Source organism: Pseudorasbora parva, chromosome 7, assembly GCF_024679245.1.
Source record: "Pseudorasbora parva isolate DD20220531a chromosome 7, ASM2467924v1, whole genome shotgun sequence".
In the NCBI taxonomy this organism is placed as follows: Eukaryota; Metazoa; Chordata; class Actinopteri; order Cypriniformes; family Gobionidae; genus Pseudorasbora; species Pseudorasbora parva.
The window spans coordinates 5,746,184-5,763,201 of NC_090178.1; the positions used below are offsets into that span (position 1 = coordinate 5,746,184).

At 37.5% G+C, this 17,018-nt stretch overlaps 1 protein-coding gene across 2 annotated transcripts in view; it reads left to right on the forward strand.

Annotated features, from left to right (window-relative positions):
- The window catches only part of LOC137082578 (mannosyl-oligosaccharide 1,2-alpha-mannosidase IA), a 312,430-nt gene that overhangs the window by 287,836 nt on the left and 7,576 nt on the right, over nt 1-17,018 (forward strand). Inside the window, exons 5-9 of one of the 2 annotated variants that reach the window (XM_067447843.1) lie at nt 854-947; nt 4,193-4,320; nt 7,362-7,455; nt 10,232-10,347; nt 12,196-12,415. In XM_067447843.1, coding sequence (XP_067303944.1) covers nt 854-947; nt 4,193-4,320; nt 7,362-7,455; nt 10,232-10,347; nt 12,196-12,415 — 652 coding nt within the window. Of the gene's footprint in view, nt 1-853; nt 949-4,192; nt 4,321-7,361; nt 7,456-10,231; nt 10,348-12,195; nt 12,416-17,018 lie in introns of both variants that reach the window. The other variant, XM_067447844.1, reaches the window with a different exon arrangement.

Below are 17,018 nucleotides of genomic sequence, written 5' to 3' on the forward strand. Positions count from 1 at the left end.
GAAGATGGCCTTGTCACAGAGGAACTTGATTGTGTGGGTTCAAGAAAGTTTGAAAGTCCACTCTGGGTGTATTTGATAAATACTGCAGTTGCATAAAAAATATAAACTTTTGGCGAGGAGTTTTCTGCACCTGCTACAAAGGGAAAAGTTTGAACACCCAGTTACAAGACATTTAATTTATTAAATATGTAGGTTGCAATGTTTAGCATTGCATACTATTTTTCATACTTAAACTTCATGTTTGGGATTGGTAAGATTTTTTAAATGTTTTTCAACAGTCTTTTCTGCTCACCAAGGTTGCATTCATTTGATCAAAAATACAATACAAACTATTTAAAATCAATGATTTCTATTGTAGCATATTTTAAAATGTAATTTATTTCTGTGATCAAAGCTGAATTTATCATCATTTACTCCAGTCTTGTCACATGATCCTTCAGAAATCATTCTAATATGATGATTTGTGCTCAAGATAGCTCACATTTCTTACTATTATCAATGTTCAAAACACATCTTTTTGTGGAAACCGTGATACATTTTTTCTTTTCAGGATTATTTGATGAATAGAATGTTTAAAAGAACAGCATTTATTTGAAATATAACTCTTTTGTAACATTATAAATGTCTTTACTGTCACTTTTTGACCTATTTATTGTGTCCTTGCTGATAAAAGTGTTCATTTTTGTCCCTGGCAGTTTTTACCGTGTATCTGATGTTTAGTGCAAAAATGCGGAAATGTGGAAAAAGTGCCAAACGTTTGGAATATGTGTTTTTAAATGTAAGATTTTGAAGAGACACAGTGTTTGCTTTAATGCAACAGCAGTTAACGGTGTGCTGTTATTTTATCTTTCAGATATTTAAGCAGAAGGTATTGGAGCTGGGCGAGAAGTTGTTACCCGCCTTCAACACGCCCACCGGCATTCCCAGAGGAGTTATTAACCTGGGCAGGTGAGCATCCGACGCTGCTTCTACCTGTCTGCCAGCCCGACCCCGGCTTGACGCATCCATTCACGAAGCCATATGCTTCAGATATTAGGCTACCATTTCTTTCTCGCTTTCCGAGTGAAAGAGACGCTTTCTGGCACTCCTGCCGCCCACCTGGCTTCCATTAGCCCACCAGCTCGCTCTGACAGCTGCAGGCAAATTTAATTAACTGATTCTCACGCTAATTCCAGTTAGATGAGTAACAGGAGCTGGTCCCACAGATGGGCTGGGAGAAAACGGGCCCCAGTGTGGCACTCAGGTTAGTCTTGGTAGCACAGACTGAACACACGTCACTACGCACACGCTCTTATTATGACATTCACACAACCGGACAAAAGTTTAGACTAGTTAACATTTTGTATTGTTTTTGTAATAAGTCTATTATACTCACCAAAGCTGCATTTATTTGATCATAAAATACAGTAAAAGCAGTAATATTGTGAAATATTATTACAGTTTAAAATTACTGTTTTATATGTGAATATATTTTAAAATGTATCTTATTCCTGTGATCAAAGCTGAATTGTCAGCATCATTATTCCAGTCTTCAGTGTCACATGGTCTTTCACAAATCATGCTGATATGCTGCTCAAGAGAAACAAATAAATGCAGTCTTGGTGGGACATTCTTCCAAAAACGTAAACAAAAAGCTTAATTATTCAAAACTTTTGACAGGTAGTGATCGCAAGTTTATGTCAATAAGAGTTGGCTATACAGGCTGCATTTAAGGCATCTAAACATGGCCCTGTTTAGACCTGGTGTTAAAATGCGATTCGGTCGATGGGATTACAAGTGGACGATTGTTAAATACAGGTGTAAACTGGTTCTAAAATGTTTTGAGCTTGTCCACTTTCAAACAATTCCAGAGGTTGTCGAAAACGCAGTCAACCAGATTTCTTTCGTAGAGTAAACACCATCTTCTCTCCGCCTGAATAAGTTACTTTTCACTCATAGTTACCGCAGGCAGAAAACAAAAGAAGAGGAAGAATCATCAGCAAAACTTGAAAAGCTCAGCAATTTACAGCAGAGCAAGAACTGAATGCAATCGAATATTAGCCCCCTTGTCCTTTGATGGTGAATCGGGTGAAGAACCTGGCAGCGATCTAAATCTTGTTTTTGAAGATGTTGAAAATTATAGTTTTAAGAATATGTTTGAGATCATGAATATGAGATGATCGGATGAGGACAGTGATGATAGTATAAAACATCTACTTAAACTTCCAAGCTCCAAAAGGGGAAAAAATAAGCTTATTTTTACAACATTTTTATTCTAATGCCAGGCGAGTTTTATGTCAACACAACAGGTAGAAATCCATCAGTGATAGATATAGACTAAAGACCCGAATATGTAATAATAATTGTCGAAACGTTTATACATTTAAGAGTTAATGCGTAAAAAATATGGGAAGCGCTCGTGAGACAGGATTTAAACTTTGTCAGCTGAAAACCTAAGTTTGGAATGATCTGTTTCTTAATAATAAATCTGGTTTAAGTTATTTTTCCCACCGGAGAACACTTTCTACCTTTTGTTTAACAAAGACTTAGTTGTTTTGTGCTGGTTTCGGTTGATTTTTCCCAACAAAAGTTTTCTCACTTTCCTCTTCCTCCCTAGACATCAGCGGTTATTGATTGTTCTTTCAGTAGGGAAGCGGTGCGTGCCTCGCTCTCACAATAAGAACCAGAAACAAATAATCTTGTGAATTAGTTCCACAGTTTCACCGAATGAATCCTGCAGGGAGGAGCGAAGCCTGAATCTGGAGCGGTTCATTTTAGAGTTCATTCAGCATCTCTGTCTCTCTCTATCCCTCTCTTTCCATGTTTCCTCTGCTCAGTGTTTTTTTTTTTTTTTTTTTTTTTTCATGCAGCATGAGTGAGTCCTGCAGCATAAACAGAAGCAGAAGTTCTCTACTTTTTGAACAACAGTTGAAATTTTAATGGCATTTCATCAAAACAAAGAATAAAATGCTCTGGATGTCCTGTTCAAACTGCTCTTAAAATATTTACTTTGTTGCATGCCATATTTCCAAATTGTCTGATACAGCTAAAGGGTTTGAATCCCTGGTAAATAAACAGATAAAGTACTATTTGTTGTTAATAATATCTTCAGTAAATCTCAATCGGGTTTTTAGACAATGACATAGTACTATAACTGCTGCAATGTCACTCACTCACCAATAGCATTATTACTGCATTGAATGATAAAAGAAAACGTGCTGCACTTTATATTGATTTATCCAAAGCATTTGACTCTATGGATCATGGTCATCTTTTGCATAGGCTCACATGTCTTTTAGTAATAATGTGATTTTTAAACTATTTGACTGAAATTACTCTAATAGTAAACATTGGTGTTCCTCAAGGCTCTATTTTAGGACCAATTTTATTTTCTGTTTATATAAATAAACTTGGTGTAGGACTAGAGGCAGCAAATGTATTCCTTACAGACTGCTTTTCATTTATTTAAGATGTATTAGTATAAAATTTGTTCTAACTACCAAAAAAAAAAAAAAAAATTGTATGCGCTCCAGATTAACAGGTAATGAATTTATGATTACAACTTTTGATGACACTCATTTTGAGAGGATTGAGAGGATTTGAGATTGCCTCTCATTATATATATATATATATATATATATATATATATATATATATATATATATATATATATATATATATATATATATATATATATATATATATATATATTATCAGTAGTAAAAAAATGTCCCCTAATGCATTTTAACACCTTAATAAACAGTAAACAGTATGTGTACATCATACATATAACATCTGAAATGTAAAACTAAATCATATATTGAAAAAGTAACTTATTATTTTATTCTGGTGTGTAAAATTATGAGCAGAACTGTAAATGCAACTTTTGGTGTAATCCATGTCAATTTTGTGCAAATCAATTTGAATGTTAAACCTGTTTTTAATCATTCCTTTTTTTTAATGCATCATTATGGATTTTTTATTAAGCACTTAACGTTCTTGTGTGGGATGAAGCGAAGGCTTTTAGCACGTCTGTGTTAATCAGTTCCTGCCGTTTCCTCTGTGCTAATTTCCCTGCAAATAACAAGTGCACTGGCATCCGCTTTCCATGGTTTGGTGCTTTGTTGCCATGGCGCACTGTTACCTGCCTGGTTGCCATGGCAGCGGTGTGGCGTAGGTGGCGGTGCTCACTGTGCCTGGTTTGCTCTCTGTTGCAGTGGCACCAGCTGGAGTTGGGGCTGGGCATCGGCCGGGAGCAGCATCCTGGCGGAGTTCGGGACCCTGCACCTGGAGTTCGTTCACCTGTCCGAACTGTCTGGAAACCCAGTGTTCACTGAGAAGGCAAGAGTCGTTTGTCTTCTAATGATTTACATTAAAGGGGTGGTTGCATGCGATTTCCCTTTTTTTACTTTAGTTAGTGTGTAATGTTGCTGCTTGAGCATAAACAGTATCTGCAAAGTTACACTTCACCGAATCAAACCCGTAGCCAATACAGCAAATAATATATAATAAAGTTGACATATTCAGAAGCAATTTTTAAAAATGGACTTACCTTTTCCCTTCCAAATGCCAGCGTCGTGATGACAGTGTGGCGCACTTTTTTCCTAGTCCACTGAACAGAGAATTGTGTCGTATGAGACGCAGCGAGGCATTTATACAGTAAAATCGTTAGAGAAATATTGAATATATGTTGATAACAGCCTCTATTAACAGAATTTTGGGAAATAAGACGTAAGAAACCCAATAAAAGCGGCAGTTAAGACTTGAGGCAAAAAAACGTGAATATTTCCATATAAGCTCTTTTCTGACTTTTCCACCTTCCACGAAATCTCTAAATACTCTTGGATAAAAAACAATTGATAACTACTTGAAATTTGTATATTTACTTACCATAAACTGCATAAACGTCTTTTATTCGCTTCCACCTGAATGCGCTAAGAAAATGGCGGCTTCTCCAACTGGTGTCGTCCGTGTTTTTTGCATGACGTGCGTGCTCTCTTTCACGTCCGCGTTCCTGGGTTGCAGGTTAAGAACAACTTTCAACCCAATTTGGGTTAAATCAACCCAGCAGTCTCAACCCAGCGTTTGGGTTGAAAAAACAACCCAGCATTTTTTAGAGTGTACAGCGCTGAAAGTTCGATGCAAACGGAGATATTGTCTTTTAAAGTTACGGCAGTTTATTGCCTACAAAAATGGCCGGTTTGGACTACAACGAGCTTCTTCCTGGTTTGGTGACATCATAAACCCTCGCTAGTCACCGCAGATGTGACTTCTGCCCATAATGGTAAGGGGCGTGGCGTTTCCGGACAACCTGTGCTTGGCACTTCAGCCAATAAAAATACAGGAAACTACATTTGGCCATCTAACCAATCTAAGACCACTGCGTTTTTCGGAGGGATGGGCTTCATAGAAGCAGGAAGCAAACGAGCCGTTTAAAGGACAGTGGAGACAGCGGTGTGGAAATATCAGAAACGGTAAAATATATGAAAAATCTGACATTTAAAAATTATTAAGACATGTTATACTGCGCCCTATAAACACAACCAAGCCTAGAAAAAAAACATGGAACCACACCTTTAATATTTTCACAATACCAATATGGTAGTAGTCGGTACCAATACCAGTAAAATGTCAAGGTTCTCAGTACCAGTTTCGGTACCATAGCAAAAACTATTGATTGACTATTGACAAACTATTAATGATTCATATTTTATTATTTAAGCTATTTAATGCTTAATGTTATTATTTTCAACCCGAATTCTGACCTCGGTGTGTCCCAGTTTGCATACTTGTGCACTATTCTATGCCGTTTTGTAGAGTAAATAATGCAAGTAGTGTGTTTACACTGAAAATTCCCAAACGAAAAAGTAAACTTAAAGCAATCGGATGATGCACTTAATTAACTGGAAAAAAATATATATATATGGGCACTTTACTAATCAACTGTTGCAGCTTTAAGTGCATAGTGTATAGTGTGTAATTTGGGATCCGGGACACATCTTCTGTCTGAAATGATCAGTTTTTAAGGTGCGGCTCCTTTAAGGCTTGTCAGTAAACTGGATGTTATGATTGGATTGAACTTCATTGCATAGGGAACAGTGTCAACGCCCACTCCCTATGGCACATGAGTTAGTGTTTATAAAAACATTATCCATATAAAATCATCATTTATAGACAAAGCAATAATAAATGGTTGACTTACCGTTTGTGGTGCAGCTGCTGTCCGATCAAATACAGTTGGCTGTTTCATCTATCAACAAAAGTTTCTTTGTGGACTCTCCATTACACTGTGGCTTGTTTACAAAACAATCTGCAGTCAGATTATCTTAACAAACATATAATCCTCCATTATGATCCATAACAGCATTAAAATAAACCATCCTTCTGAAGCCTGTAGAAAAATGAGCAAACGATCTGCTTAAACAGGACGTGTCAAAGCAAACGTTCCTTTATGCCTCCATTTGTCCTGTAGTTGGCAGACTGTAAAGTGAGCACACGTCTATATACTGTATCCAATGTCAGTTTGAGTGACTATAATGGGTTTTATTTGCTTTTGACGTCTAGTGTAGACAAATTTCAGCCGTTAATGTTTGTCGTCAGTCGGTTAAAGCCGACTGAACGCCAGTGGGCGGGGCCTATGGTGCGATGAAGTATAACTATTCGCCGATATCTGGATCTGGAAGCGGGAATATGCAAATGTATTTGACATGTGACATCACAGATCCCAAAATATCCAAACGAGCTGGAGCTTGAATAAATAAATGCTTTGTTTATAATGAGTAAGTTTTAAGCTATGAAACTTTATTTGTTTTAATAGGTCAAAGACCTCTTATATGTCAAAAGATCAAGGAAAATTTGATTTCTCATGTCATGACCCCTTTAAGACTTAATCCGTTATCAGAACATTACTGTTTCAGATTCAGTCCGTCATTTTAATACAGTTGTCACTCCTGAAACTTTGCAGAGTACTTGCGTAGCAACATGAAAAATAAAATGTTATCCGAATTATGAATGGGTTGTATACAGAAAGCTCTCATTACAATCATAAAATCTCTTATTTACATCGTCTTCATACTTTGTTGGTTATAAAGAAAGGATTTGTGAGCACGCAGAGCTCATGCTGAACAGACTCCGGTGAATTGAGCAGATTCTGACATTGCGTTTACTCACTCAACAAGCATCTCTGTGATAGGCTACAATGCTCAACGCACACATTACATTGTGTGGTTTTGTTAGTTATAACGAAATAATTCGCGAGCATGCAGAGTTTGGTACTCGGTAAGTATTGACTCGGTACTGAAGTCCTTTGACAACTCAAATTTAAATGGAGAGGACGGGATACAGATATTAAATGAACTATGTGGTTTTGTGTTTTTTGTTAGGTGATGAACATCCGAAAGCTGCTGAACAAAATAGAGAAGCCTCATGGTCTGTATCCCAACTTCCTGAGTCCCGTCAGTGGTAATTGGGTTCAGCGTAAGTATATAATATTTCTGATTTGAAATCGTTTGAAATGAATAGAAACTCTTTCTAGCTTTCTTTATTTCTCTATATAGAAGGAAAGAATGTCTGTGTGTTTATGTCTGTTTTGCTTTCCTGTAGCTCAACCAGTAGAGCGTGGCGCTAGCAACGTAGTAGTACTCGTAGTACCCGTATGAGCGGTTGTTATCTGGAAATATATCTGAAATAACATACCACTGGAATGCGCGATTGACCAATCAGAATCAAGTATTTCACAGAGCCCTGTAATAAATATATATATATATATATTATATATATATATATATACACACACACAAAATATTTCTCCAGACAACAAATCATAATATCTTGTGGAGTTTCTCATATAAGTTTGTCTCAGGATGTCTTCTGGAAAACAAGACAAAAATACTGATTAAGAAAAATCGAAATCAAATCTATACAATCTACATTTGTCCACCATTGCATATTTAACACCTTAATAAAATAAATGCACCATGGCCAAATTAAATTAGGTGGTGTGCATGTCAGTTCTGTGCAGCTATTACTGTAGAAAAATGCTTTGTATTGTTGGATCGGCGGCATTATCGATGGTACCAAAATATATTAAAAAAATAATATTTGCCAGGTGTGACAGATTATAGAATGTCACTAATGACAGCTGTTCCTATTCACTGGAAGAACTGATTTCTCTGCGCACACATTTTATTTGGGCCTTCCCATCACCCAGCACTAAAAACCTTTAATCATTAAGACTAAAAAAAGCACAAATATTCCAAATATTCAAATGTAATAAAACCATACGGCCTGTGCATGTCTCGGACGATGTGCTTTAAAGTGTAAAAGTGTGAAATCTTGTTGTAAACAACATCAGTGCCAAGTGTTTTGTCATTTTTATAAAGTTTGCAAAACAATATTAATGCCAAAAAAGAAAAAAGACACATTTTTCTCAGTGCATTATTGAGTTTTTACAGTTCTTTCATTGTATCAAGCATACATTCAGTGCAGTGTGTCCAATTTTGTGACTGGTGGCTTCTGTTTCGTTCTTTTTCATTTTTATTTCTGTTGGTTTATCACTGGCTTGTGCGCTGGGTCATAAGAGAGCGGCTCTTTGAGTTTCACAATGCAATTATTCTGGCATCCATGACATCAATTGAGCCAGTGCGGCTCTCCTGTCAAGCAGGGACATAAGCCCATGGCCAAGAGTTATTAAAATGATAATAAATCCCATTACCTTTCGAAATTGAATCTTTCAGATTCACCTGAAAAACATAAGAAACATTTTTTTTCTTTAACAGGGTGAATGTAATCTGCAACTGCAGCACTAATTGGTGTGGCTTGAGAATGCCTAATGCGTCTCAGAGATAGCGAGATGAGCGCGGATGAGGCCGCGACTCCCTCGTTCTGATTTGCATGTCAAAAGAGCGGAGGGCGGACACAAACATTCCTGGCCTTATATTTGTTGATTCTGATTATAGTACCTAGATCATCATCCCTGAACCCAACACTATGAAGAGTGAGCATAGAAATAGAAACCATTCACTTCTAATCCTGGGATAAGAATCAATAAACGAACAGCAATAAACGAATCCATGAAATCTGCTCATGTGTGTGTGTGGGTGTGTGTATAATGTATGTATGTGCATTTGTGTGTCAGTGTATGTGTGCGTGAATGTGTCTGTGTGTGTGTCCCAATACTGTGTAAAACTATAAATATTTTTTACCAAAAAATGTTTTTGCGTGGGTGTATGTGTGTGTTCATGTGCCTTCATACTGTGTATGTGTGTCTCTGTCTGTGTCCATGTCTGTGTGTGTGTCTCTGTCAATGTCTATGTCCGTGTGTGTGTGTGTGTGTGTGTGTGTGTCCGTGTTTGTGTCCGTGTGTGTGTTCAAGTCTGTGTTTGTGTGTGCGTGCGTGTGTGTGTGTGTGTGTGTGTGTGTGTGTGTGTGTGTGTGTGTGTGTGTGTGTGTGTGTGTGTGTGTGTGTGTGTGTGTGTGTGTGTGTGCGTGTGTGTGTCTGTGCATGTGTGTCCCTGTCTGTGTCCATGTCTGTTTTTGTGTGTGTGCGTGTGTGCGTGTTTGTGTGTGTGTGTGAGTGTGTGTGTCCATGTCTGTGTATGTGTGTGTCTCTGTCTGTGTTGTGTGTGTGTGTGTGTCCGTGTCCGTGTGTCAGTGTGTGTGTCCATGTCTGTGTGTATATGTGTCCCTGTCTGTGTCAATGTCTCTGTGTGTGTGTGTGTGTGTGTGTGTGTGTGTGTGTGTGTGTGTGTGTGTGTGTGTGTGTGTGTGTGCGTGTGTGCGTGTGTGTGTGTGTGTGTGTGTGTGTGTGTGTGTGTGTGTGTGTGTGTGTGTGTGTGTGTGTGTGTGTGTGTGTGTGTGTGTGTGTGTGTGTGCGTGCGTGTGTGTGTGTGTGTGTGTGCTTGTTTCTATCCCAGTGGGGACTTAAACCTGAATGCACACAGACTCATTGGGAGTCATGTCACTGTGGGGACCTAAATTGAGGTCCCCATGAGGAAGCAAGCGTATAAATCATACAGAATGAGTTGTTGTGTAATGGGCAGGTCACAAATGAGTGCAGTTATCTTTTATTTGTTGACATATTTCTTTGTTGAAACGGGAAGTTGAAGCTAAACAATTCATACTGCAATGCACAATAAAAAAAAATCGCATTGCCCCTAAAAATAGGCTTAATTTTCTTCCTTCCGAATATTTTCATCATGATTTGGGGGTTGTAGAGTTCAGAGTTTGTTTTGTCGTCTTCTCATTTTCTCAGATCATGTCTCGATTGGAGGACTCGGGGACAGTTTCTACGAGTACCTGATCAAATCCTACCTGATGTCAGATAAGACGGACGAGGAGGCCAAGAAGATGTACTACAGCGCCATGGAGGTACGGTCATACCTCTGACTGATCGTTCTAAACATCGTAACATTTTATAAGCTATTATGTATTTTTCTGGCAATTTAGTTGCATGTGTTATTTCTGGTCTTCAGTATAATCAGTAAATAATAAAGAGAAATGAATGTTTGCACAGGTGGTAAGTGTGTAAAGTAGATTAGATTAAGATTCGATTCAGCTCTCATTCTGACCTGAGAGGAGAAATATAACCGCGATACGGAGAGAGCGAACACATTCTCACTTCATTTGGATAGCCTTTTCATTAGATAATGTCTCGCTTGAAGAATGTGGTCTACCAAGATAATTAATAATCAAGAAAGGGCAACTTTATCAGCCTAATGTTAAACTATATAGCATATCTTCAAATATCCAGTCCTGTGTACAATGCTTTGGATTAGTTTGAGGTGGAATTATTGATGTGAAATATATGATGATATTTGATCTTTAACTCTGTATCTTGATCATGAATTTTGATTTCATGTTCACTGTTAAAGGTGCACTATGTAGTATTTTTGCAGTAAAATAGCCAAAAACCACTAGGCCGAAGTTGAGTACGTACAATATCCCAAATGTTTCCAACTATTTGTAAATTGTGAGAAAATTGCTATTTTAACTAAGGACCGGGGTCGAGTCAGCATAGCGTTTGAGCGAGTCGCCTGTCAATCGCGTCATATCTGCGTTACCCTCGGTTTCGGGTTTTACTTGTCAGGAGCGCTTTACTCTTAGCAGTGTGAACAAGTGAACGCACTGAGTAACGTCATAACATCATTAAACACACTTAAATGTATCTAATATGATAAACAGAGCTGTTTTACCTCATAATCATAACCGGAAGGATCATGTGCAGGCGCCCGGCGAATGTGTCCCGCCCCGTCATAATAAAAGTCCCGGTGCTCGCAAGCCGTGTGCTGGTTTAACAATCGCTCAAGCGGCCGTGCTCAGCTCCACAACACTCGGTCCTGCTCTGCTTCACACTACAGTAACGTTAATAACCGCATCCATGAACATGATTTCTGCCCGTGTCCTATCTTCCACCGGCTGTGAGGTGAAGACCACATGTCCCAAGATACTGCGCTCACACATGGCGTCATCAAACTACGCCTTTGTTTTGAATAGGCGCCCTCCAGTGGACGGAAAGTTGCATAGTGCACCTTTAAGTGGTTTGTAGACGTTTAATGATGCAAAATGGAGGAAACTGATGACACAACCATGGAGAAAAATCTTCTGAACAAGTTTTGTTTGGGTCTTGGAGAGGAAGACGCAAGGAAAGAGCAGAGCAGAACAAAACGATGAGTCATTTGCTATTGATCGTCCATGATGGCTTGTGCTGTTTTGTGCTTCTCTAAAGAAGCGAAAACATAAAAACTCAGAGGGAAGAGACGGATTTCAGCAGACTCTCTGAAATAAACAGCACTGAGATGTTTTCCCGTATAGTCTTTGGCAGATTTATACACCTTCAAGTGTCAAAGTCCTGAAAGAATCTCAATGAGGCTTGACTTCAATTCACCACGCTGCATACAGCCTTATACTATACATAAAACATTTCATGCATAAATGTCGGCACCTAAGGCAATATGTGCACGCCGTCCCAGTTTTATATGTGCATAGATTCAAGCTTTATTGAAATCCAGTGTCGCCTTGATTTCAAGGCACTTTACAAATCTAACGGATGTTTCATCCACTCTTACACCAAACACGTCCATCCATCTGTTTTTCATTGGAAGCGTATTCGACTGCGATGAATAGCTGCACAATCTTCAGCATGCATGTATTGTTTTGAAAAATCTCCAGCACTCAAAAAGCGATGGTAGCTGAAATGTTGCATTGCTGCATTCTCAGGCCATTGAGACGAACCTGGTGCAGAAGTCTCCGGGTGGATTAACGTACGTGGCCGAGTGGCGAGGCGGCATCCTGGACCACAAGATGGGGCATCTGGCCTGTTTCTCCGGCGGGATGATTGGCATCGGTGCTGATGACGGCCCGGCGGGACAGAAGCAGCACTACCTGGATCTGGCAGCTGAAATCACTCATACCTGCCATGAGTCCTACAGCCGCTCAGGTCAGTGCACTCAAAGAGACTTTTAGAGTCTCAATATACAATGTTAGTTGGAGTAAGGAGTGTGTGATATATATCGTGTATGATAATTGTTGTTTTAATGATATGCATTCTGACATTATCACGTATATCACTTACTTTACAAAAACAACCCAGATAGTGCAAGCATACACTTAGTCTAGTAGGTTAGAGTAGTGCATGTGTGTAATAGGAGTGCACGCTTTTATTGCGTGATCTGGTCTATTAGAGAGGGGGGTCTAAAATTATTTCATGCATTCTGAGTTTTTACATTGGTAAAGAATTGATTCTCATGCTAAACACGGCCAAAATGTCAAAAAAAAAATGAGTTGGACGTATGACGGAGTATTTATTCACTGCTAAATTAAAATATCAAACACACAATAAAATAACGTTATCAACCAGTTATTTCAAACAAGCATTTCTGTTCAGAACATTTCAATTTAATTCTGTTTTTGTGTATATGTGTGTTCCTGTTAAAATTTAGTTTGTTTCTGGTTATTATTTATGTTCCCTGAGGTGCTTCAGAGCCCTGATGCAGCGTGACAGAGCTGACTTTTGTGTAATAAACATAATATATTTTACATAAAAAGGCGAAATTAATTGGCACAGTTTTTTTTATTGTTCAGCTAAATCTATTAAAAATAGTTTTTGCTTACTGAAATAAGGTTTGAATAAATATATTAAAGGGGTGGTTGATTATGATTTGACTTTTTTTTACTTTAGTTAGTGTGTAATGTTGCTGATTGAGCATAAACACCATCTGCAATATTATGACGATCAAAGTTCAATGCAAAAGGAGATATTTTTTTCAAAGAAATCACTTTTTAAGGACTACAAAAAAACGGCTGGTAGAGACTACACAAACTTCTTCATGGGTTAGTGACATCACAAACCCTAAACTTTACTTAAATCCTGCCCCGGGAACACATTACAAAAGGGGTGAGATTATCATGGCAGAATATGCTAATCAATGACTTGAAGATAGTCAACTCCACATCAGCTACGTGAATTCAGAAACATCCCATCTCATTCTACATGTTTTTACTTCTTCTTGAGTCTCTCCATCAGTGTCTAACTCCGGTTTGAACATCGTTGCGTGTCTGCATGAGGTTATCAGAGCTGCTAACAGAAGTTCTTGAAGCTCCGCCCCATGAGCACTAGCTAATTTGCATTTAAAGGGACACAAAAAAACAGTTTTTGCTCACCCTCAAAAAGAGACAATTTTAACATGCTTAAAAAAAATTATCTATGGGGTATTTTAGGGTATAACTTCTATAACTTCACACACACTCTCATTCATTCGTTCATTTATTTATTTATATAGCACCTTACAGACTACCACCGTAGTTCCAAAGTGCTGTACATCGCAGTTAAAAGAAAACCAACAATACAACAAGACAAAATACAAAAACATCCATGTACTGATGTACTAAAATGCCAGAGAGTACGGATACATTTTTAAGCGATCCTTGAAAACATTTAGATTTATGGAAGATCTAACATCCAACGGCAGGCTATTCCATAATCTAGGACCAGCGACAGAGAAAACACGATCACCTTTCATTTTGAGACGTGCACGGGGAACAGTTGAAACAAACTTGTTTGCTGATCTTAGACTTTTGCCTGCACTATAGGGCTTAATAAGCTCAACTAAATATTCAGGTGCTATTTCATGCAGAGCTTTTAAAACATACACTAAAATGTTGTACTGTATCCTAAAATGTATTGGTAGCCAGCCTAGAGACGCTAATAAGGGAGTAACACGGTCCTTTTTTCCACCATTCATCAATAGCCTTGCAGCAGCGTTTTGTACAAGCTGCAAGCGTGCAATGTGTGTGTGACACATCCCGACATAAAGTGCACTACAGTCGTCTAAACGGGAAAAAATATATGCATGGACTACTTTTCCAGGTCAGTGGCTGAGAGTATGGGTTTCAGTTTGGCTATTGCTCTTAAATAAAAGAAGCAATTATGGACCACTGTCTTCATCTGCCGATCAAAAGTCAAAGATGACTCCCAAGTTTCTTTATTTGTTCCTGCAGGTACCCCTTCCATGGGCCTAAGTTTTCGTTTACTGTTGGGCTACCAGCCGTGCGACCAAAAATAATAATTTCAGTTTTGTTTTCATTCACTTGAACAATATTTTCAGTCATCCACTCTGGGGACATCAGAGACTTACTCACATCTAGTAAAAAGGAGCAATCAACCACCCCTTTAATTTATAACTAACTGAAATAAATAAATAGAAGTACTAAAATTAGTAAAACTAAAACTGAAATAATAAATGTAAGAAAAATATATATGTATTTTTTTGTATTAAATGTAACTGTTATGGTGTAAAACAGAATGTGTTGCTGGGATTTGACTTACAAAATAGCTCCTACTGATCTTTGAGAAAACATTGAAAGGCAGCTCAGAAATATTCCTTTGTCTTATCTTTCTCTTCATGCTTCCAGCTTGTCTGTGTTTCTGAAAATCCAATCTGTTGCCGTTCAGATAGAGGAAGGCCATTACTCTCCTGGATAATCACGGGCTCTTTCAACAGACTGTGTTGGTTTCTTAGACATCAGAAGCAAACAAACGAGATGAAGTCGAACCTGGTTCAGATCAAAAATAGCACAAATTGCACCGGTCTTCACAGCGCTCTCATCAAGAGATATAGCAGGAGCGGAGGACGAGTGAACATGTTTGATCTCGTCACTGCACACAATGTCTGACCCTACGTCTGTCTTAAAATATAACACGACTGCTGCACGGGCTGAACATGTGAATGAATCTCAGCAAACCTGCTGATAACATTTTATACAACAAAATCTAAAGACACTATTGCTTTTAGAAACATTACGATTTCTTTTAGGGATGCGCGATATCAGTATCGGCCGTTATGCTGTATGCTCATTTTTAATCTTAATGTTACCAGCCTGATAAAAAAAGTGGACTATACATTAAAGCTGATAAATAATGGATTATTTCCTTTAGCTAAGACACCATGATGATTTTTAATTGCTCTAAATATGATTTGGAATCCCTTAAAAAATGGAAAATAGGCTACATACCATTATAAGAACATTATAATTGTGTGCTTGGGATGGGGCTTTTAATAGCGAGACTTTACTTTTTACAATCAGGCTTTCTGACTATAAAATAATTTTAAATTATTTATTAAAATAAATTTAGATTTACCGGCCAATATATTGGCTGTCGTCTTTCAAATAAAAATGATCATTGGTTATCGATATCGGCCAAAATGTTCATAGATTCCTAATTTCTTTACATTGTGTTTATTATTTTAATATTTTAAAGATAATTTAACCCCCAAATTCTCATTCCATAATCCAAAAAGAAAAAACATTTATTGTGAAAACATTTATTTGTGATTTAAATATAATCTCAATTTTGAAGTATTTATACATAATTGCAGAATTTGTTGTATTGCCTTTAACCCTCATCCTTCCCTCAGGTAATTTTGACCTGAAACTCTGTTCTTTTTTCTTTTTTTAAATAAAAAATGTAGTGGTCCAAGCCCCTTGCACTTTTGTCGCACTTGAACCACGAATGCTAAAAAATTTTTTTACAAATCCTTTCCTCGCTTGTCAATTTGACCTCCTTAGGAATTAATGGAATTAGAGGAATACTGCAGTACACAGAAAAAAAAGAAAAAATACTAAAAATGTACCAAAAAAGTCTTGAACCCCTAATGAATTATTTCAAGATGTGTATCTGAATGCATACTGAAGACCTGACTTTAGGACCCAGCGGAACAGCTCATTCGCCCCATATAGAGCTATACGGCCATCTAGTGGCAGGGGTCATGAAATATGTTATAATTCTATATATTTTTCCACAAGAGGTCAGCAAAGACACCCAATGTAAAATATTTTGAGCTGAATTAAAAGGGTTATGCATGAAATTGTGAGTTATTTTGAATTTAAGTCGAAAGAATGTGCTTAAATTATTATTTATTTATCATTTATTGATCAAATGTAATAATTTAAAGCTACACTGTGTAACCTTTTTAGTTTATTCTTAGCTAAAAACACTTAGTTCTTTCAAAAATATATGTGCTCATTAATGCATATTTACTTCTTTCAAGTAATAAAGTATTCCTGTAAGTTTATAATATGCCATTGAAAATACATACGGGTGAGGGGTTCGAATGCCGGTCGCCATGTTGCCCCTCCATCTTGAAAGTACATTAGCCAAAGAGGGACATACCCGTAAATTCAAGCTTCGCTTTTCGGGTTTTAAAACTCGATGGCACCGTGTCGAATGTGAAGAGGGGGATTGCCATGTTAATCTTGGACTAAATCGCCCACCGTTGGAGTTCAAACGAAATCAGAATTGAGAGGAACAGAAACTAATATTCACTGATGGTCATATACCTTTACACCGCTAGATGGGGGAAAATATCACACAGTGAAGCTTTAAAGGTAAATAAAATAGTAAAAAAAAAAAAAAAAAAAATGCTTTTAAAATAGAAAATTTTATCAAAATGAAATGAAATAAGCTTTATGGACAAAAAGTATCATTTTAGTATTCATTTTGATCTATGGTAGAAGCAAAATTACCATAATAAAATGTGAAT